General features: G+C 37.6%; 1 protein-coding gene across 1 annotated transcript in view; it reads right to left on the bottom strand.

Annotated features, from left to right (window-relative positions):
* Positions 1 to 1,118: 1,118 nt before the first annotated feature.
* Positions 1,119 to 22,980, bottom strand: part of LOC135690078 (band 4.1-like protein 1) — a 30,034-nt gene continuing 8,172 nt past the window's right edge. The window contains exons 7-19 of the mRNA XM_065207534.2: positions 21,856 to 21,929; positions 19,552 to 19,598; positions 19,125 to 19,212; positions 16,443 to 16,531; positions 15,989 to 16,055; positions 14,982 to 15,079; positions 13,233 to 13,301; positions 12,620 to 12,741; positions 9,831 to 9,905; positions 5,721 to 5,757; positions 4,266 to 4,734; positions 3,609 to 3,651; positions 1,119 to 2,985 (exon numbers count right to left, since the gene is read on the bottom strand). Of these exons, the coding sequence (XP_065063606.2) occupies positions 2,969 to 2,985; positions 3,609 to 3,651; positions 4,266 to 4,734; positions 5,721 to 5,757; positions 9,831 to 9,905; positions 12,620 to 12,741; positions 13,233 to 13,301; positions 14,982 to 15,079; positions 15,989 to 16,055; positions 16,443 to 16,531; positions 19,125 to 19,212; positions 19,552 to 19,598; positions 21,856 to 21,929 (1,295 nt within the window). The 3' untranslated portion in view covers positions 1,119 to 2,968. The remainder of the gene's footprint in view (positions 2,986 to 3,608; positions 3,652 to 4,265; positions 4,735 to 5,720; positions 5,758 to 9,830; positions 9,906 to 12,619; positions 12,742 to 13,232; positions 13,302 to 14,981; positions 15,080 to 15,988; positions 16,056 to 16,442; positions 16,532 to 19,124; positions 19,213 to 19,551; positions 19,599 to 21,855; positions 21,930 to 22,980) is intronic.

The following is a 22,980-nucleotide window of genomic DNA, read 5'->3' as shown; positions in this document are numbered from 1 at the left end:
AGCACCCGTATCGAATAGCCTCCCCTCCCCCATGAGAAAAATTATTAATCCATCGGGTCATATATATTTTTCTATTCATAAAAAAGATTTCAGCATGATCAAAATGCAATTTGTATGTTATACCGATTTGTGCCACTGAAACAAGAGGTCCACCTGGAACTTGTGCTCGGAGAAGCGTTCTCTTCACACCGAAAAGTACTACTATAAAGTAAAATGCGATGATAGAACGTCCAGCTTCATTTGGTTTTTTCCAAACTCTTTCTATCTTCAGGAGGTCAGAATTACTATACTTAGAAGGAACCCCTATAACTTTAAAGAATAGAATAGCTAGTATGGCGACTCTGTATCATCATATCCACCTGTACTCTGGACTTGCTACAAGTCTCACAATTTTTTCTTTTTTCCCTTTCTTTAAAGAGAGAGACTTGTAGCAAGTCCACCTGTACTCCCAAGTTTTACTAGCCAGTACCAACTAATACGACAACTTTGGATTGACAACTTCATCTAGATTACACATTAATTGCAGAGCTACTTTAAAACTCAATGTGCCCTACCAGTGCTGGAATCGATGACACGTAAAATTTGTTGCACTGCCTTTCATTTGACATTCAGAGGCGAGACATTTCGCTAGATTTCATACATTATTACAACCCAACCATTTTCACTAACAAAGTTCTTACCGTACTGCTTGGTGACAACCACTTACCACATAATATCAACAGGAAAAATTGCATAAACTATGGGGGCTTGAGAGCTCGACCATCCCCCCTCCCAATTCGCGCTCTTGTGTGACCATCGGGTACACATCATTAGGCAAATATAGCCAAAGCAGAATACATTTGTTTTCTCTGTTTTATCAAACTTGTGTTTTCTTTTTTTTGTAACTGACCACAGAGTAGACAGTTTTTGCTCACTGCACTACCGTTTTAGAACTTTGTATGTAGTGCAGGTAATAAATGTTTTACTGAAACTAAAATATATATAAACTCATACTAAAATATAAAAAAGGTAATCTGAACATTCCTCCCATTTGCCGAAATTTGGCAGCCTAGAAGGAATACTATAGACCAAAAAACAAACTACAAAAATCAAAAGATCATGAAAAAGATAACACGGGGTGAAAAAGCTTATCTTATTAATCAACAATTTTACTTATGACAATTCTAAGGTAAAATAAAAAGTGTTCATCGAATATCTAGACAGACTTCACTTTCCCATTTACTGCAAATCGAAGAAAACCTTAGCAAGTGGGATTAACAAGAGTTTACATGATAAGAAAACAATATTGAAAACTCCCACTGACAGAAATAAAAAGGTATAATTTGGGGTGGGCTAAAGGATAAGTTCGTTTTCAAAGACATCTCTGGCGGTTTTGCGATGAACCGAAATTTTAGAATTCTTTTAGTAAGGTAGCAAAAAGTAAATAAAGAAGTTTTTCCATTGAACTTTATGGTGTATGTAAAACTGATCTTAAAAAATCGAGTTGAGGGTTAAAAATTCGGGGGAGGTAGGGAAGGGGTATATAGCAGTGACAGGGCAAAATGTAGCCAATTCTTAGTTTCTATTCAACTATAACATCACTATACATCAACGGCTTAATCAAAGAAACATAATTTATTAACTATTCATAACATATTTGAGTGACACCATATCTTTAATATCTTGTTATTACGATAAACGAACACTAAGCTTATCTAAATAGCCAACCATCAAACACAAAAGCAGGGTAGAGTCTCAAATCTTTGAATCTCAAAGCAATTTTGGTTAAATGTCTATGAAAAGAAGGAAACATCTGTAAAAACCTTTTGCAATTTTTTGATTAGTCTTTATTTACAAAGGAGACCAAGCCGGATCCGTAACAAAATATCATTGTAAACACTGCAACTAAAAATACAGATAATGCAAGTGAAACATGTTGCAAGATGCAGAGGCCAAAACATGTTATACTGAGACTGAATATAAGGCAAATATACTTCTTGTATATTTGATGGATGGCAAACGTTTCCAATCACAACAAAAAAGCATTAACTAATTGACATATTTAATCATATATTATTGCTAGTGTAAACTGTCGAAAAACTACGCATTTTTACACTAAATGGCAGATGGTAATGGAGATGATGCTCATGACGTCGATTGATCATGATAATGATGATTATAATCATAATGATGACGTCACAGCTGACAACAGATTATCCATATGAGAACACTGGTTATGTTAAATTCGGAATCTCTTCAGTCAGAGAAGTGTAGTGCTAGAAATTCGGGAAAGCAGTTGATTATTACTACTTGGCAAGTACAAAACCGATAGGCTATATACAGCTTATAGCAAACGGCCATATTTATGATAAAAGTATCTAAAACTGCGATTATTAGATATAGCAGGAAGAACAAGACTTGATATAACTACCAGCATATCGAAGAAAAAAGCAGGGCTACCTCCACACTCGACAATTCTAACCAATTTTAACGCAGAGTGAAATGGTAGGTTTCATTTGAATAAACGGAAAGAAAACCAGTCTTGAGTCCTATTTTTTTCTAGTAAAGATTCTGTAATAATATTTAGGTAAAAAGAAGACAAATGGGTTTATTCCTGTCAAAAAGAGAATGGTAAACTTCAAAATAAGAACAGATCTTTAGTGAGCCTCAACGTCATACTCACTATCAATCATTATCCTTTCATCATCTTTGTTTTCAATAAAAATAAAAATTTGGCAAAGTTTGAGGTAAATTGTTGGGAATTAGTTGTTGTCGTTTGTTGCAGACAACTATTAATGTCCAGTAGTGACCTGTCTTTCGTTATTATTAAATACCTGATGACTAAAGACTGAGTATTTAATATTGTTGTTTGAAATGGCTCAGTATTTGTCTACAGCTGGTTAAAAACAGCCAATTATGAAATTCATTACGTCACAACAAGCAGCACACCTCAGCAACGGTTCTAGCAATGTCTGTGATTATCAGCGACTCATGACTCCAATGGCTCTATAAAAAATATCGCAACATTTATCATTTGATACGTACACAGACAACAAACACAATAGTTTCAGCAAAGAATTAGCATTAAAAATGCATTTTTCTCAAAGCATTAGGAGCGTTTAAAGGCAGTCTGTCCCCTTCGTGATGCTCAGGGAAATTACGCTATTGTGGTTCTTCATTCTGATTGTTTATTTGTGCATTGAATCAACGATGCATGAATATCGTGGCCATAAAAAGAGATTCTGAGAACAATGGGGGACATACTGCCTTTATTAACAATAAACTTGTAAAGAATAAAAATCCCACTTTGATATCGCACCCCAGAAATACAAAAAGTGTTTGCGTGTTTGAACGACATTTATTTAAAGTATGGTATCATATCCCTACCTTCTCTAGATACCATATATGCATTTTAAATTACGATTCTCTGAATTACAGCAGTTACATTAAGCGTGAAACTCGGAGTTGCAGCTTAGAACCATCCGTAGCAAAGCGTATCGAACACAATTTCACAGACAGGTTAAACAGTAACTCTCATTGTATTTTACATAAGCTATCATTTTACATAAGAATTCAGTATACTCCAATTGACACGACAATAAGGAAGTTCAATTGAATTATGGGAATACCTGTGCCATTTTCTTCTATGTGTTCCTCTTCAACTACAACTGTCTAAAAGACACAAGCATGAATGATTAACACGTTGAGGTAATCAATGTACCTAACACGCATCCGCGGGATGGCTGTCAAAATATTGTGGTCAACTCATATATCTCCTTTGACGCTAAATACAAGCAATCTCTGCCAAAGAACCTGAACTACAAACGTCAATTTTCAACGTAATCACTTTCACATGAAGTTCCAATACAAAAACAAAACTTTTGCCTTTAGGAAGCAAATTTTGCAAAACAAAAAAATGTTGTACCCCAAGACTCTGTGCTTAGCCCGTTATCTACAGATGGCTTTAGTTTTTGTTTCTACAGCTTTCTTCAAGGTAGGCCATGAACCTGTGTCAACTTCTCTGTTGGCACGACCAGTATGAAAATTTGCGATATTGCTGATAATATTGCATTTCATCATTTCGTAGCCGCAAGGGATAGAAAGTTGGATACTTATTACGGGAAAATAGGAATTGTTCGTGTAGTTTTTTGGTTACGGAAACCGTGTCACTGCATTCCTTGCTAGAGACAAACAATTTTAACCTAACAGATGCTCATAAAACAATCAAACTCAAAGGGAGAGCACAATGCAAGACCATATCATAATCAACAACAATATGAACTTACCTCCTCATTTAGGTCCACTGTAATAATTTCAGTCTTGGTTATGGTTTTTGTAGTAACTGTTGTTGTTGTTTCCATTCTTGATGTGATTTCTTCGAAAGACTCAGAGTCTGTGGTTTCAACCCTTTGGATGACTTGTTTCTCAACGGTCTCAACTTCTTGGCCGCTCTGTCCCTCTGGCTCTCCACGTGGTGCTTGGGACAACGAATCCTCGGTCTGCGATGGTGGATCCTCAGATGGTTTGGCATCTGACGTCACGTCCGATTCTTCCAGTTCGTTTTCATTAGATTCAATGACTTCGAAATCTTCACAAGAATCATCTACATCTACTGTGCGTCTTTCGCCGGGCACTGGCGTCGGCGGCGAAATCGTGATTTTCACGGCTAGGCAATTATTGGTGGCTTTTGGCTTGTCAGCATTACCTTGTTCCTTTACAGAATTCTCCGTAGGAACAATTACAACATCACGAGATCTAGGCAAAGGAGAGCAAAGATGAACACAAGAAGAAGCAAACAACTAACACAATGGTCAGATAAATATTGTTGAAGAGAATAACATCAGATAAACATAGCATTGTTGAAGAATGCTATTTTGGTATTTTGATGAAGAAAGATCTAAGAAGAAAGATGAGTTTCAGTCTGAACTCAAAGATAGGGATAGAGATGCATTAGTCTAGACTAATTATATGAAACTCCATCATTACTGTTGTTACAGTGCACTGACTTTTGACCAGTGACGCCTTTGGAACAGATTTGGCCTGCAACCCAGTTCCCCAGAAAACATCAAGATATAACATCAAACATGATTTTCAGGCCTATATTTTAAGGTTTAGAAACTTCGATACCGTTTGAATGCACCAGAATGGGTTGGCAGCTTTGTAGACCAGACAGAAAAGATTGGAAAGCCTGAGATGCAAAAATCACAAACATTGCCATTTCTTGCACTTAATGCGTGAGCAAAATACTGATTGTCGACATGTAGCGGTAACTACAAAACGGTTCCTTACAAGCTCGAAAATGTACTTGGGTTTCTTTCAGAGCAATAAAATAAAGAAAATATGCAGAAATGTGGCGTTTTCGTATTCACAACTTATTGAGAGCAGGCTAAAACTGGATATGTAAGTTACAGAACCGCAAAGCTAATGGAAACAGGAAGATAACGGAAGATGGGCTAAGCAATGTGGATTTTGACACTGCTGTAGTAGAAAATGGGTTAAGACTTAAGGACATTAATGACCCAACATGATGATGATTCCAGACAGATCCCAAAACCAGATTCTAGGACTGGTTCGGAATGATGTTTTAGATTATTGCGAACATTGACACAATAAACAATCGTCAAAAAGTGAGCCTTCATTAAAAGTCCTAAAAAAGTCATATCTGTGTTCCTGAACACCTTGATTTATTAAGATCATTAAACAGAATTTGAAAATTGCTAAACATGAGCAAAGAAACATACATGGAAGGGCTGCCGTCATCTTCACAACTGTTAACTTCTGTAAGAGAAACAAAAATAAAAACGTTAGCCACGTAACACTGATGATAAACTTATTTAATTGCATATTTCATACAGATCTGTAGTGGAAAGCCTTGCAGTCCCTCAGCGCTAATAAATTTAAAAAAATTGGGAAAGCAAAATATATTTTGGAAGCCAATCTGTAGAAGGTTGTGTGCAAAATTCAAAGAATGAAGGAGACTTTGCAAGGAAAACGTTTATACCAATCAAAGTAAAAATTCGTTAATGTTAATTTCCATATTTAGAGGAAAAAGCGATTTAAGAATTGTAGTTGTGACAATTGTGGTACCTTTACACACGCCTACTGCTTCTAGGAGTATGATAGCTTCTGAGAGAACTAGAAATATTTCTATTCAAGCAAGTGACATTAAATCTAACAGAAACATGGTTAAAATAACACTTGAATTAAAATCAATGAAATACCGTAAAAAGACTAAAATATAGAATTTTGCTTCTTTCTTGTACAATGTCCGGTGCTGCAACGAAAATTTCCTTACCCGGTGTACACCATATACTTAATATGTTTTTATAATGGGAATTAATCGTTTAATTCGAGTTAATACCCGCGGGGAAAGTGCGCAGATTCCCCTTTTCTAGAATCAGGTGGTCCCACACGTATATCCTTAAGGAGGCTGTGGATATCATGTTACCTTAGCTATTTGCTAATCACCTTGTGGTATTATCTAGGTGGTCTTTTCCTGGCATATTTGTTTAAGTACAGTGATGCAGCTAGGGTCATGTCATATTTTGCAGCAAGACTCACGCGTTGTTTGTACGCGTTTTCCCCTCCCATCCCTGTCCCCATAGAAATAGTAGAGCTAGAATGCGCGCGCTATTGTTCGCCTATTGTTTTCTGCGTAATGCCAAAGGGCAGCAAAGATGGTAGCAACATGTTGGCAAAAAGCTTTTGTGGCGTACGTTGTACACAAATAAGAAGTTATGGACTTACCGATTCTGCGTGGTGATATGAGGAGAAAAATTTCATGAAACCTTTCCAGCGCCAAAATAGAAGAAGGTACGGGCGTTTTTACTTTTTCCATACGCCACAGCGAGTCGTTTTACGGTTTTTCTTCGTATTTTGTTTGGACTCCTTTCTTTACCAGATTTCCTTTCCTAGGGCAGCTTAGTAATTAATTATGGCTTTATTCAATTCAAGTTCATTATCATTAGACAACCTTCAACCATTATAAATGGGTATGCGATATTATTTTTGAGTAGTACTAAATAAATTCCTCAAGTTTTTGGCCAGCAGAAACGCGGAAGTTACTGGTTAACAAAATTGTCAGCAACAGCGTGATTCAGTGTCTAGAAAGTCTTGTTGAAACTTGATGCATTCGAGACTAATAACAAAATTAGCTTAAATTACCTTGAAATCAAATCCCAGCCGTTAGGTCTGTGACAAAATTCCGAAGTTTTGAATCAACTTTTTCCAGTTCAAATTAATATATGTAAACAGCGTTGTTGTTTTCAGGTCTCTTTTTATGCTGTCCAAATTTGCTTTTTGAGTTAAGCATATCAAAGATATTGTTCATCAGAAGGACGAAGTCGCTGCTTGCTTTGCTGTCCTTAAATTCTTGCAACCCCAGATTTCTCAAAAAAGTTATTGCAAGTCTGTGCTGCAACACTGATAGTATGTCATTTTCTTGTGTTCTATAGAGTGCAAGAACATACTCCCAAGATATTATTTGTCCACCTGGGGTACAAAAGATCTTGATGGTGGAAAAGGCATTTCTTGCAAGCTTCAGCATGTGGCAGGTATCAAGAATTACAAAGATATTTTCACTGGGGTTTGATGGATATGGAAATAATGTGCAAAGGTTTTTTATATCACATCCAAGTTTCTCAGCCATGCTAACATTCTTAAGAGCACCATCAAAGATGACTGCATGAACTTTAGCTTCTCTCTCAGCAAGGAGGTTAATTCCTTCACTTATGAGCTGTTTCAATATTTTTGCATTAGGTTATTTGTTAAAAAGTACCCAATAGGGACATACCATGGTATTTCTTCAGGTCAGTAGTTTTTCGCAACCACCCCCCCCCCCCCCCCACCCCTGCTTATTATAATCCAGTATAAAAAACAGAATAGGAATGGAAATTTTAACCCATCTATGCATTTCCTCATTAACTCATTAAATAAAGAGATGTATGGTTCCACATATTTGAGTATGTATTTACTGAAATACATAAGAATACGTTATATGTCCCCCTTCCACCAAAGTTTGTTAGGAAATTTTGCTACAATATAAGAAATTGTAGGAGAATTTATCTTCGGCAGCCGAGTAAATTCACCCGATTGCACCCTCTTTGAAGAATTAATGCCACGAACCATAAGATGACTTTTAATTTGGTTCACTGCCCTCCCGATTTTATGTACCTACTGTCTGTTTGTAAACATAGTAGAAATATCATTAATGAAAATCATTTCGAATACTTAATAAAAGTATCATAGAATTTTTGGAAGATATTTTTTTCTATTCAAATTCCTATCAAGAATAACGAGAAACACAGTACACACAACGGGCCTACTTACTTGTGGAACGATATGTTTGTTTGACCGGGAAGCAAGTCTTTTTTAGGAATCCATCGATTCTGGCAGCCGAAAGCAGCACGCGACACTACCATTTCTTTTATCAAAGTTCGATTATCATTCAATGTTAGCAACAGTGTATTAGATTAATTAGAAATTCAAGCGCGTATACGGTGATAGGGGTAGGCAATACTGTCCGCTGTGATTTCCCGCGTAATTTTTTGCCAACTTGTTGCTACCATTTTGGTTCCCCATAGTTCGCACGCGTCACGTGATAGACCACGCATTCTAGCGCTACTATTTCTATGCCTGTCCCCTTGTACTCACTTCTCCTCCTGCTTTTATCCCGTTATATGCTTCCTTCTGCCTTCTCCTGTCTCACTTCTTCTCACACAGTCATTCGATTGTGTGACAGGTGTATCAGTCTGATTATCGGGGTAAAAAACTGAGGCAGTTTTTTACCCTGGAATCAAACACCGACCATAAAATTGCGTCATTGCTCAGGCAAGACAAGGGCTGATGCACCAAAAGCCCAAAAATTTTTTCCTGAGATTAGGGTGTTGTTTATCATAACTAAGGGGCATCCGCGATGGAATGAAACAATATTTGTCAGGCGTGTTGTTCTTAAGCCGGGGCAAGACGACTTAACATTTCGCTCAACATTTCACTCAACTTTTTTTTAGTGAAGTTGAGCAAAGTTTAGCGAGGATGACAAAATATGACTGAAATTTTCATTAAAATTCACTAAACTTTTTAGAACCTGGGAGCTATGTAGGACGCCGTGGGAGTGTAGGGGATCTTGTCTAAGAATTTGCTTTCTGTTTGTTTTATTGTATGCTAGCATGTAATAACAATGGAAGTCTTAAATCTTGAATTGTTTTTTCCAAGTCTTCAAGTACAAGACGTGGACAGGAATCAGAATCGCATGAAGCGACGGGAAAAAGACTAAGTACACTGATAACAAATTTGAGTGTTGAAGAAGACATAGCGTACAATGAGATGATGCAGATGACACAAGAAGGCGTTTTAGACATTTTGGATCACATAGAGACAGGAAAACTGACGAAAACCGCCGTAAACTGTCGACGAACACAATTTTTTATGTCTTGTGGCTTTTACAGCAGAAAATCAATCTAGAAATAAAAACCCTCAATACTGATAGAGATATCCTTGGGAACTATTAAGTAATCGCGATTTTGAGAAGCAACAATTCCAAAATCTTAATTATAAACATGAATTTGCCAAAAAATTGGCGTTGTTAACGCGACTTTTGTGTTTTTCCCAACACAGCACTTATGTAAATGTTAGTGCTACACCCACAACATTAATTAATTCCATGCTTTGCAAATTTTCTAAAATAGGTTTAAAGCCGCCAATCAGTTCCATTCACTTTCTAGGTCATCTTTAATATTTTTTCAAACATTTCTTGTCAAGAAATACGTGCATAAAGTATTGAGAATCATTTGTTAATCTCTTGTCTCCAAAGAACAGAAATCATTGCAGAAATTAGTTACTTCTAAAATTACCATTAATTTGATGCTTGGTGCCTGCTCCACTTCCAGTGTCCTTGACTTTATTCTCTGAATCTTTTTTGCGACTTTCTGTAAAATTGATGGTAAATTATCTTGCTTAAAATACTCATGATAAAGAGTTATTTTTCAAGAATTCGTTTGAAGTTCACCCTAACAAAAAGTTAACTAAAAAACCGCGAGAAATTACATTTACCAACAAAGCTAAATGTAATAATCAATAACGAATATCATTTGAATAAAAAATTGCTAAAATTGCAAAGAACAGCTTATACAAAAATCGGCCAAAAACTACTAAATTGATTTTCGCTATAAAGCCTAAATCTTAAAAAATGTGCTTTCAAGCAAAGCATACATTTTATAATACAATATTATTTGGCTAACTAGCATTCTCTGCTTTCTGACATGTTTGAGGAGTTCTTCCTATTTGTACGCGAAACAGTTTAAAGCCACTGCATGTGATCATGAAATTTAACCGTACAAAAAACTAATTATTAAGAGAGAATCAACTGGTCGATTGTCCAACATCGTCCAAACTAGAATTGAAACTATACGTGACTGATATAAATACCGATTACAAAGGGAAATATGATAACATCACATCAAACTCCAATTGCAACCATTTTTAATACGTGTTTGTGAATGTTGCTCGTAGTATCACTAAAAATATTCCAAGACCTTAAAAGCCGCCTGTGGATTTCATGGGTAATAGAGTTAGGAATTCTTTTTTGTTGTTCCTTCAACCCCTTTTGCAATTTCTGATATAACCTCTCTGCTGCAATCTGGGAAATCGCTGGGACCTAATAGTATTCCTATGAAAATTTCAAAGCTTCTCTCCATTGCTATCATCTCCTCTTTCTCAAATCATAAATGAATCATTTCAGTCTGGGACATTCCCAGACAAGATGGAGCTAGCTAAGGTTATACCCCTTTTTAAGAAAGGTTGTACTTTTACAGCATCTAACTACCGATCCATTTCTCTCTGTCTTCAGTAAAATCACTGAAAAAGTCATTTATGTACGTCTCTATAGTTTCTTACAAAAGTATGAAATCTTGTATATTTGGTTTTCGTGCTAGCCATTCCATTAACCATGCCCTGGTTAGTTTAACGGAAACTATCAAGAACTCACTGGATAATAGAAAATATGGTTGTGGAATTTTTATTGATTTACAAAAAGCATTTGACACGTGAATCATGACATTCTTTTGATGAAACTTGAGCATTATGGAATTAGAGGAACTGTCTGGAATTGGTTTAAATCCTGTATCTCAGCTAGAAAGCAATTTGTCTCAGTTAATAGATCTAACTCAAATTCCCTCACTATTACCTGTGGTGTCCCTCAAAGTTCTGTCCTTGACTCTCTCTTTTTTCTTAATTACATTAACGATTTACTTCATTCATCAACAAAACTATCCTTTTATTTATTTGCTGATGATACTAACGACGCTAACAAATTGGCATTAAAACATTGACAAGACCAATTTTATTATTGTTGAGTCTTTTCAGCATTCCTTTTCTGATATGGTTAGTATCAAAATTGGAAATCGTCCAGTTCAACAGACTAAGTACGTAAAATTCTTGGCATTCTGTGATATGAAAATCTTTCATGAAAGTACCACTTGTCTGAACTCTCCAAAAAGCTAGCAAGAACCTGTGGTATGTTCTTTAAAGTGAGACACTTTTTACCTACTAATGTTTTAATTTGTCTGTATAATTCATTATTTTCACCTTTTCTTCAATACCGAATATTAGTTTGGGGTCTTACTTATGAAACTCATATCACCCAAGCGTTTCTGCTGCCGAAAAGGGTCTTAAGGGCGATTTCATTCGAGCATTTTACTTCTCTTTCTACTCCTTTATTCAGAAACGTGAAGATTTTAAAACTGCAAGATCTTTTTCATCTCAAATTGCTCATCTTTGTGTATGAATGTGTTAACGAGATCTCTTCTACTTATTCTCACTCTTTCTTTGGTTTAGTTGGATCTGTTCATGTTTGGTTGGTTCTGTTATGCAATATGGAATTAGGTCATTGCGTTACTGTTGTGCAAAGATGTGGAATGCCATTCCCGTTGGAGAAAAGAAATCCTATTCTGTAATTAGTTTTCGTAAAAACCTGAAATCATATTTATATGAAAAAAGCTACAAGAATTGATTGTTGCTAGTGACAGCAGCTATAAAAGGAATCCAATCAATTTTTATTCTTTTTATACAAAGTATGGCTAAAGAGGGTGCTCTCCCTTCGATTAGGTTACCTATTGAGAGAATTCCATTTAGTTTCCCTTGTTTCTTGTATTTGGTATTTAGTTTCTCTAAAATGTCTATTTTGTAAATGTATATGTAGCTTTAATTGAAGGTGTGTGTAGAGGGATTTCAAACTATGAAACTGAAACTGAAACTGAAACTAAAATAATATAGTTGTAGAAGGTGCGCTTACATTGAGAAAACATAGAACATTTATGGCAATGCAGAAAAAAAATTAAAAGACAGCTTCCAGAAATGGAAAAACATAAAAGTAACGCAAAGACCTAATAAAAATTGAGAGATTGGTTGAACTTTTTCAAACTTAAAATAAAATTAGCCCGTTGTACTATACTGCACAGTATGTCTTTCCTGGCAATTCTGTGTTTATGTTGTAGTAGCTGCTCCAGAATGGAGACCTTGCCGGAAATTATTATTATTCTATCATATCATTACGACACTGTAAGATTCTCTTCTTGCTAGGCCATGATAGGAATGCCTTTGCGATGTTGTAACATTAAAATTAGCAGTAAAATAAACTAATTACCTGCCGCTTCATGTTTTGAACGGGGCTGGGCACTTGACAATCTCTGGCTTGAAACTCTTTGGAATGTTTGGAGAGGTCTTGTGTGGGAAGTCGTTTTCAATTGCTGAAGTGTTTTCTTTCCACTAAGCAAATGAATACTCGAACAATAATCGCAACAATAATAATCATAATCATAACAGTGAAAAGCTTGTGTACTGACTGTTGGTGCTACTTACAATTAGACGCTAAAAGAGTACGCCGGTGATTAAACTATAAACAAAAAAGTACGTAAGACTCTTATCTTACTTCGGTAAACACGCTCAAGAGCAGTTGTTCCACACAGCAGTGGCTCAAGCGTGGTTTTAATGACGTAATCAGCCTAAGTGCATTTCGTTACAGTGTCCAGTAGCTTTAAAAACATCCTTGATAATGCAAAATGAATTCAAAAAGATTCTGCAAAAATTAGAGGCTAAGTCATCAAAGCTTCCCTCAAATTTTGCTCTTCTTAGGATCCTGCTAACTGTCATATTTTTGTTAACTTTGGATTAGAGAAATAACTTGATATACTTAAATGCTAAAGATATTGATAATTCTAAGATTTGCAAAAAGATAAATGATTGCAAACAGCACTTACCTATATCTAAACCTTGACCCAAGTCTGAAAAATGACACCTTTTGCTCACCAAGTATCAATGCATCTCTCCTTTGGAAGAAAAAATTAGTACTTCTTTTCAGTCCCGAAACCAAAAAAATTTCCCGCACAAGGAAATGGAATTCAAAGTAAATTTTCCAATACCAGATACAACCAAGTTATGGACACCGCTAAATAAACACTGATGGTTATCCCGTAAAATTTCTCCCGATGATCATCGCCTTAAACAAGTAACCTCAAAGAGGTGGGCAATATCTGGGATCTGCCTTTTTGCTGTCCATCAGAAACATCCCTACCAATGACAATAACTGGGCTCCACCCATTTGGTGTCCGTCAAACACATTCCTATGACAGATGATAACTGGGGCTGTCTCTTTGGGGGCTGTCTCTTTGGGGGCTGTTCCTTTAGGGCCGTCCCTTTGGGGGCCGCCCCTTGGGAGCCGTTTCTTTGGTGCCCGTGAGACACTTCCCTATGATGGACGATATCTGGGCTCCATCCATTTGGTGTCCACGAGCGAGTTACTTAACTAGGGTAAATCCGTGAGATACTTCCTTACAATGGGCAATAACTGGGGTCAATTCCTTGGCTGTCCTCCAGCAATTTTCTATTATGGACAACGACTGGGGGGCGCTAAACAAAGAGGGAGAAGAGAAGAGAAAGAGTGGATAAATTAAAAAAATAGCTATGAAGCTGTAGAGGCTGCCACACCTTAGATTAAACCCCAACAAGAGTTGCAAAAGATAACAGAACTGCTGGTGACCATAAAATAGGTCTGATTCTCTTTTACATATATTTTAAAATTAGAGAACCAAATAAAGAAAGCATTGCAAATACACTTTTTGCCCTTATAAATATAGACCCTAGAATCTTGAACAATGTTCCCGGATCAAATACAGGCTGTTCAGAGGGAGCAACTGTAGAAAAGGGTCTATGTCTTATCTAAATATATTTTGTGAAAATTTTTTTGATCTGAGACACGAACTTGTTTTAAAATGAACCATGTAGAATTTTTAGAGATTTGCAGCACAAATCGTGATTTTCGGGCATTAAAAATTCAAATTACCTTTGGTTTACCTGTAAAGTTTCATGATGGTATATATTGTATTAAGGGCTTTGTTTATTTCGCAGCCAGAAAAATCGTTCTTAGAGACAAGACGCTTAATTGAAAAAGGTAAGGCGGTAGGTATTTCAAAAGGTTCTTCCTTTGGGAATTTACTACATTCTTTCTTGATGTAAAAATTTCTGACTGCATGTTACCTTTAACTGATTTTAGATAGGCCATGCAAAATGCGCTAAGTTGTAAACTAGTATCAAAATCCTTTCAAAAGCCTTTCGAAAATACCCGCCCTGATTTTCGGCGACAGGACGCTACGCTTTGTCCTTGTTTTGAATCAATAAATTCCCCTGAAAAAAACATTTATAACGCAGTGGCAGTCTGCATTTTCATTTTTCTTTCATATACGTAGTGGCAGTCTGGCAGATAGGATCACGTTCAATCAGACATGATGACTCTATTGAGACTTAATCTTTTTAAAAACATTTCGCAGCCAGGCCTCAATCTTTTTCAAAACCTCTCCTGGACCAGCATCATTCTTCCAGACTATGAAACTTCTCCAAGGGAATAATCTGAGTTGTTGGTCTGACAGTCTCTTTTCTGCACATTGAGCTAATCACAAAGAGCGATGATTGACTAACAAACCTTAAGAAAGCTTGCTCGTTGAATGGCCTACCTGAAGAAAGTGTGATGATCAACTGCTGATCGATACAATCTTTTTAGTTCAGTTCTTGACCTACAGCGAAAGCCGATTGTCAGGTCTTCGTATTCAACCTAAAACGAAATATACAATCATTGCCAAAAGTCTTGGAACACCAAGGACAATTTTCAAAGGTAAATTCAGCCAACCCCCTCCTCTTCCCTAGCAGTGGCGGACACCTGGGGGGCGAGGGGGCGACCACCCCCCAAAACTTTAGAGGACAATGTTATTTTAGTCCAAAACAATGGGAAATGTGACGTTATTTTATTAAAACAATAGGCTTGACCCCCCCCCAATATTTGACCAAGTGTCCGCCCCTGTCCCCTAGGAACAATGCTGATTTATATTGAAAAATAAAAAGGGGTTATGGAGTACGCTTTTTCTTGTGACGTGTATGATATTTTTGAAACTGTCAAGATTGTTTTTGGGGGAAAGGGGGACAGAATTAGTAGTATTCGGGAAAACAAATGAAAAATAGAAAAGCACAGCGCAAACGGTTGTGGGTTCCAAGCAATTTGGCAGTGATTTCATATAGTTGATATGCAAAACGAAAGAAGAAAGAGAGTTGATAAGCAATGTTGCATCATTAATATTTTTGATCAACCATCGCCGAGGCTTTGAAAATCTAACTAGCATTGATTGCAAACAATTATAAAATTTAATTGGCAATGGAGTATAACTTTTTCATAGCTTATAGATATACTGACTTATTCACTTTGGGGAATGGGTTACAGGTCGGAGTTAGGTCATTACAAAGACATTCCTAAAAGAATACACCATAAATACACCATTCCAAAGGATAAAGTGTTGGTAATAAGTCTGGGAAGCCTCGTTTCGCTCAAATTGTCTAGCTAAAAATAGCTGATTCTTCAACAGTTTTGAAATACATAATATAACATTTGCTATTGCTTTGAAACTACAAATTCAATAAAAAATATTAAAATAAAAGTAGGAGTTCAAATAAAAATGTGGTTGTTGAGTACCTCTGTCACAACTCTGACGTCCAGATAGAATCTTTTTGATTTAAAGTATACTTTGTGAATATTCGACCTAAAACAAGAATCAGCCGTATATCAAGCCTCGGTTCCATTACAGAGCGGCATTTATCGTTGCTGGAACTTGATCACCTCGTGTCCCATTGAGATAACGGTTAAGAAATATTTGTGTTTTCAAAAGTGAGAAGTTCCTTTAATTTCATAAGTGAACGGGACCGTTTGTTTAAGAATGGTGAAGGTCATAAAAAAAAAACGATAAAAGCTAATGGAATTTTATAATTGTGAACTGTAAGCATATACATGGAAAAGGGAACTGTAGGAAGCAATTTGCCTTCTGCGTATAGGTACGCAGTAAGAAGTATAACATAAACGAATATTTTATACGTTTCTCCAGGGGTACGAAATTATTCATATTGCAAAACATATTCTAGCAACAACACACCATGAAAATTTGCTCATTTCGCGTCCTTTAAGAATTACATGTATGCCGTTTCCCGATACACCAATGACAATGTTTGTTCCATCGCCATCCTCGAAGAAAAATATATTAGATAAAAAGATATAGTATAAAAAGACGTCATAAAGCTACTACGTGCTTACATTTGAATAACCCCGCTTTCTAAACTCATAGCGCAAGAGTACAGAAAACATGGAAAATAATGACTAGGACTCTCAACTCTTTCTCGCTGAAAATGAGCAAATAGAAAATGAGACAAACAACAATGGATTCTGGATTCGGGTGTCTCACAGTAGATTGTTTGCTGCTCTATTGTTAGCTAATTAAGGATCGTATAAAAGCTTATAAAAAGTTCTAACGATCGCTGAAATAGAACTGTTTATTATGCGTCACGTAGAGTTTTGCTTTCGCAGTCAACAAGTTGCTAGCTTCTCGAATAACAACAGCTTATGGACCCAGGCCATTACTTTATAAATTATTGCGTTAAAAAGTCTAGCACGATCGCTATTTGGCATCAACGACAGAGACACAAAAATAGAAAACAGCTACTGGAAGTAGTGAGGAAGAACCTCATCAAGGGAGTTGCTATCTAAATAAATGACACACTAAACTTTTGTATAGATTGTGCAGAAAGTAAGATACGCAGAAACCTTCAAGTCAAAAGAGTTCAGTCAAGTCCTCCAGAAAATTACAGATAGTTCACAGTGACGTATGTGGGCCAATGTCTATACATAGCTTCTCGTTATTCCGTCACATTAATTGATGACTACTCTAGATGCGTCAAAGTCATTAGAAAGAAGTCCGAGCTACTAAAAAGAATTTGAAGCCTCTGCAATAAATGAAGCTGGATGTAAAATTGGAACTTCTGTTCATCACTCTCCACAATAGAATGGAATGGCTGATCGCATGAACCGGACTCTCTCGACTCCTCAAAAGCGATGATAAACCATGCTGGATTTAGTAAGACCTTCTGGGCAGAAGCAGTCAACACTGCAGCCTACAGTGATTAAAAAAGACGTTAACATGTTGATTTTGGATCTAATAAGCAGTATTTGAAGATGGGTCCAGAAACAGCAAAGGAATACAGACGGCAAACAGAGTCTTCAGGAAAAGAAACAGATGCAGAAAAAAAACCATCCTCGACGATCTCAAATATCCACAAAAGGGGTATCACCAGCTCATTTTGGCATGGATGAGTATGCTGATGTCACAGAAGCAAGAAACGTTGTAAAATATGACAAGAACGGCCTCTATTTCGTGCCAAAGTCTCGTTTTCAATCAAAATAGAGGCAGTTGCTTTTTAAGGGTCCACCCTTGCCTTTATAACATCGATTTTTGGAATCAGCACCCCAAAATTATCCATACCCACCCAATTGGAATTACTTCCCCGAGGGGGGACCCTACCCCTATTCTCGGCCTAGTCTAATTTCCTTTCTGGACGCAAGCAGTCACCACGTTGCTTGAATCGAGCATTTAGAGACGCACTGGAAACACTAAATTTCAGGCAAGGTCAAGCAGATCCATTGATCTTTTTTGAAAGGATCTCTTAAAAGAAACAATCTGACAATAATTGCTGTTTATGTAGATGATTTGATCATAATAGCTAATACTCAAAAAGAAATGGAACAAATAAAAGCAAACCTCAGAAGAAAATTTCAAGATGACAGATATGGGCAGTCTCCATTTCCAGCTTTGAGTCAGCGAAGAAGGAGTCAGTCTTTCTCAGAAGCAGTATATTGAAAAACTTCTGAAGCCTTTCGACTTCAAGATGCTTATCCAGTCTTACACCCCTTGATCCAAACAGTAATCTGTTGATAACGTCCACTATCAGTCTATGGTAGGGAGTTTATTTTTGCTGTCATCGCAACAAGGCCCGATATCGCGCAAGCAGTGGGAGAGCTTTTTCAATTCAATTCAGCCCCAACAACTCAGCACTCTTCAATCGCTGAGGCAGAGTACATTGCTTAGCAACTGCTTTGAGAAATAAGAGATAACGTGCAAGCCATAACCATCATGGAAGACAACCAAGGAGCAATCTCGATGACAAAAAAACCCAGTCGGACATAAACGGACGAAACATAGCAATATTCGGTATCATTTTGTTCGAGAACAAGTAGAAAAAAGTACTCTGCTAAAAGTACTAAAGCATTGCTCAGTTGCTTGACTAGGAGTGTTGGGAACATGAACTCAACAGCTTCGTAATTGCTGATTATGTAGGTAAGCTGATTACATTCGTAATTAGCAGCGCAGTTTACGACGCAAATCGAGATTAGATTGCTTGCTACTCTATTGTCAGCTAAGTAGGAATCGTAGACAAGCTTCTAGATAGTTCTAATGATCGCTGAAATAGAACTGCTTATTATGTGCCACGTAGAGTTCATAGTTTTTTTCACGCGGTCAACAAGTTGCTAGGTTCTCGAGTAACAACAAATTATAATAAGATAATTACTGGGTTCAAATTTGGACTGACGATAGACAGTTTCCTTGTAGTAAAAGCTGGTTTCTTCCTTAAGTGAAAACACACGTGCACAATCAAATTATCAAAAGAGCTGAATGTATTACTCATTTCTCCTGTTCTGATATGAATGTGAATGCGGCAGACAATTCGCGCACGCGGTTATAAATCGACGTGAAACAGCTTGAAATTAGTTTAAAAATAACACTCACTAAAGCTTCATGCAAATCCATCCCATATAAGGGAATCTTGCGAGCGTTATCTAAATACTGGAACTCAGCATCTGCAGGTGTCAAATTCCTATGGCAAATAAGTGATCAAAATAAAAGTAGCGTTTGTTCCCTGTACCATAATTATATAGAAGATTGCTAAGAACGTGTCCCGTAAACTATTATTGTTACAAAGAGACAGCCCTTTTACCAAGCATCACAATCAGAATATACTGTTTAGATTAGTAAACTGTAAAATACTGTAGACTACTGTAAAAGCTTATGACTCTCCTATTCCTATTTGCACTTTAGTAAAAGCGAAAAAATCTGAATCTTGAAAAAGTAATTACTATTTTGAAATCATTGACTATATAGATTTTAATCATGAAGGGCACATACAGCAAATTAATTGAGAAATTTTTACCCTTACTTGCGATTTTTATGGAATTCGTGAACCTTTTCAGTAAAACTGTCATCCTGAAAAAAATGAATTAAAAATTCTTATGATTTCTGCATCTGTTTTTCTGCTACCATTTGCCTTTATGAATTAGCTCAGGGTTGTTTTTATATCCTATAATGCAGTTTGTGATAGCTGTTTTTACGTATTCCAGAGATTTAGTAAAATGGGGCAAGAATGTTGCTGAGATTACATTGGAGTTCAAGGCTTTTCTAACAACAAAGTGTCGTTTCAAACTTCAGTGAAAGTTGGGAAAAACATTGGCCGAGAGGAAAATTCAATTAGGAAATATATTCAGTGAGTGTTCATTCAATGATTTCAAAAAAGTTTGAAGTGTTTTTTTATTTCTATGTATTTTAGGATTTGGGAGGTGTTTTTTTTGACTGTCAAATTATAAATTTAAAACCTTTAACAGATAGCATCAGTAGCACAAGGAACAAGTAGGTGTCAACTTCACTAAATTTAATTGCAAATTAAGACTAGTAGCCAGGCAACACATGTCATGCCGTAAAACTGAATGTTATCAGACAAGATGATCAGTATGACCCACTCTGATACATCAATGCAGCGTGTACATCAACAATAGGAAAATTATTCAAACTGCGAAACACGAGAATTAGGACCACGTTCAATGAGATTGAAAGCTATACGAAATTTGAGTGCACATCTGCCAAATAACATGCTAGAAACAAAGAATACAAGGAATTGTGAACCAAGGTCAAAAGAATCGAAGAGGATATTTGATAAAACAGAAGACATAAAGTTTAGACAGAAAAAGAAGACGAGTAATGAAACAAACTTGCAAAAACACATAATTTTGATAAAAATGAACTAAAAAGACATCAACAAGCATTAAAAATTATTTCACAGTCTCATTCGAGTTCACGTCAATTCTTCGTGGCATAAGATGTTTCCGTTGGATGTGGAAATCACACCCTGTTTATTCCATTATAAGCAATCATTGCATAAACCACCCTAGATTATTGGCCGAAGCAAAGGGGGTTCATACAAAAAACGTGAGCCACCCTTGGTTTTAAGCCACACCCACAAAACCAGCCAGCGATAGCAGACACAAAACCTAAAAAAACCTGATTGTGCACTTAGTCCTTAACACCTTGCAATTTCTTATTGAAAGCTCAAGTATAAAAATAGACATTAGAAGCTAAACTAATAGCAATATCGTCCAGCATGGGACCATCAACACCGTCAAGAAGTCATTCTTCTTTATCTTCTGCATTTTCACACTCACCTTCAAGCTAGCATGAAGCTTGGCATGAAGCATGAAGCAACCCTTGTTTCTAAGCTGCCCTTGATTTTAAACTGCACCAAGGCGTGCTACAAACCAATTTTAAGCTTCGGCTTATAATGAAAAAGTATGATATCTGACTTTTCTGAACATGACGCAACATGAGATATCTCCACTTGGGAACATAGCTCAACCTTATCATTTGTCTTCAACTTCATGAAACTTTGACGTGAAAGCAGCGTATTTCCACCATCTCTCTGCAATTATACGACCTTTGTGAGGGAGCATTCCCTAAGTTTTTTTGTAGAAGCCTCTTTTGAGGTTTCTTGGTTTCTCCAATGATATAGAAGCGCCGAAGGCGCTAGATATCTAACTTGCTGTTCTCAGCTGAGGCAAAATCACTCAAGCGGAAATACTGGCAAAAAGACGATTCCGCATAAGGGCTCAGTACGGGAAATTGCAAGGTGGACGAAGGAAAACCAATATAAACGTTATAAACGGTTGGAAGGAGGTAACGCTAAAAAGGGTCAGTTTTCGTGGACTGAAGAAGAAACTACGCTACTTTTAAAAGTAGCATTCGACTACAAAGCTGCAAAGCTTGCAGATTGACAGGATTGGGAAACTGTGAATACAAAGTACGACGACACATCGTCAACGTTTCGTAATAATTCTTCAACACAGTAGTCTGTCAACTTGATGTTCGGTTTTCTGGTGCCAAAAAGGCACGGATTACACATTCACACTACCTCGAATTGAAAAATATTCTGTCTCACTTTCGACAAATAACTCAGACGGATACACGGGATCCACCCGTTTACACGGGATCTGGTCCAGATCGGATCCAACCGGGATCACCTCTGAAAGCGATCCCAAAAGTGTTCGGACAGCGGATACAAAAGTATACGAATCCACCAGTTCCCGTGTAAACGCAAGGCCTATCCGTACTCGGATCCACTCTCGTGTAAACGGGGTCTAAGACTACCCCATGACAACTACTTAAACTCACTTCAGTTATAGGAACTCTTTCTTACCTGATTAGGCATGAATTGCAAACCATCGATGTAATTTTTTGGATGTTCGGCTGGGTCATAATCTCCCTTTTCAGCTAGAATGAGCAAATTTTCTTGAGTTGAAGAATGATTGATAAATATTGTTACCGGGAGAGTGAAGTGTTGGGATGGGAGTCCTGAGAGAGGAAGGAGGAATGTGTTTAGGAGGGGAAGGAGGGGAGTGATGGGAGGAGGTGGTGGGAGGGAGATGAGTGCTAAGAGGGGAGTGTTGGGAGGTGAGTGTTGGGAGGAAGGAAAGTGTTGGTAGGGGAGTGTTGGGAGGTGAGTGTTGGGAGGAGAATGTTGGAAGGAGAGTGTTGGGAGGAGAGTGTTGGGAGGAGAGTGTTGGGAGGAGAGTGTTGGGAGGAGAGTGTTGGGAGGAGAGTGTTGGGAGGAAGGAAAGTGTTGGTAGGGGAGTGTTGGGAGGGGAGTGTTGGGAAGAGAGTGTTGGGAGGAGAGTGTTGGGAGGAGAGTGTTGGAGGAAGGGAAGTGTTGGTAGGGGAGTGTTGGGAGGTGAGTGTTGGGAGGATGGAAAGTGTTGGGAGGTGAGTATTGGGAGGAAGGAAAGTGTTGGTAGGGGAGTGTTGGGAGGGGAGTGTTAGGAAGAGAGTGTTGGGAGGAGAGTGTTGGGAGGGGAGTGTTGGGAAGAGAGTGTTGGGAGGAGAGTGTTGGGAGGAGAGTGTTGGAGGAAGGGAAGTGTTGGTAGGAGAGTGTTGGGAGGTGAGTGTTGGGAGGAAGGAAAGTGTTGGTGGGGGAGTGTTGGGAGGTGAGTGTTGGGAGGAGAGTGTTGGAAGGAGAGTGTTGGGAGGAGAGTGTTGGGAGGAGAGTGTTGGGAGGGGAGTGTTGGGAGGTGAGTGTTGGAGGAAGGGAAGTGTTGGTAGGGGAGGGAGGACAGGTGAGTGAGAAAAGGGAGTAGGGTGAAGGAATGAGTTGAAGGGGTTAATGGGAGGGGAGTGATTGGGCGGCGAGTGAGGAGAGGAGAGTGCTAGGAAGGGAGTGAGAGGAGGGGAGGAGAGAGTTGGGAGGGAGTATTGGGAGGAGAGTGTTGGGAGAGAAGTGCGAGGAGGAGAGTTAGAAAAAGAAAGAAAAGAAGTAGATTTAAGAAAG

The sequence above is a fragment of the Rhopilema esculentum genome, chromosome 5 (assembly GCF_057945365.1).
Source record: "Rhopilema esculentum isolate cy_ngs chromosome 5, ASM5794536v1, whole genome shotgun sequence".
NCBI lineage: Eukaryota > Metazoa > Cnidaria > Scyphozoa > Rhizostomeae > Rhizostomatidae > Rhopilema > Rhopilema esculentum.
Note: the sequence above shows the minus strand (reverse complement) of the source record. Positions and strands in the feature narration are given on the sequence as shown.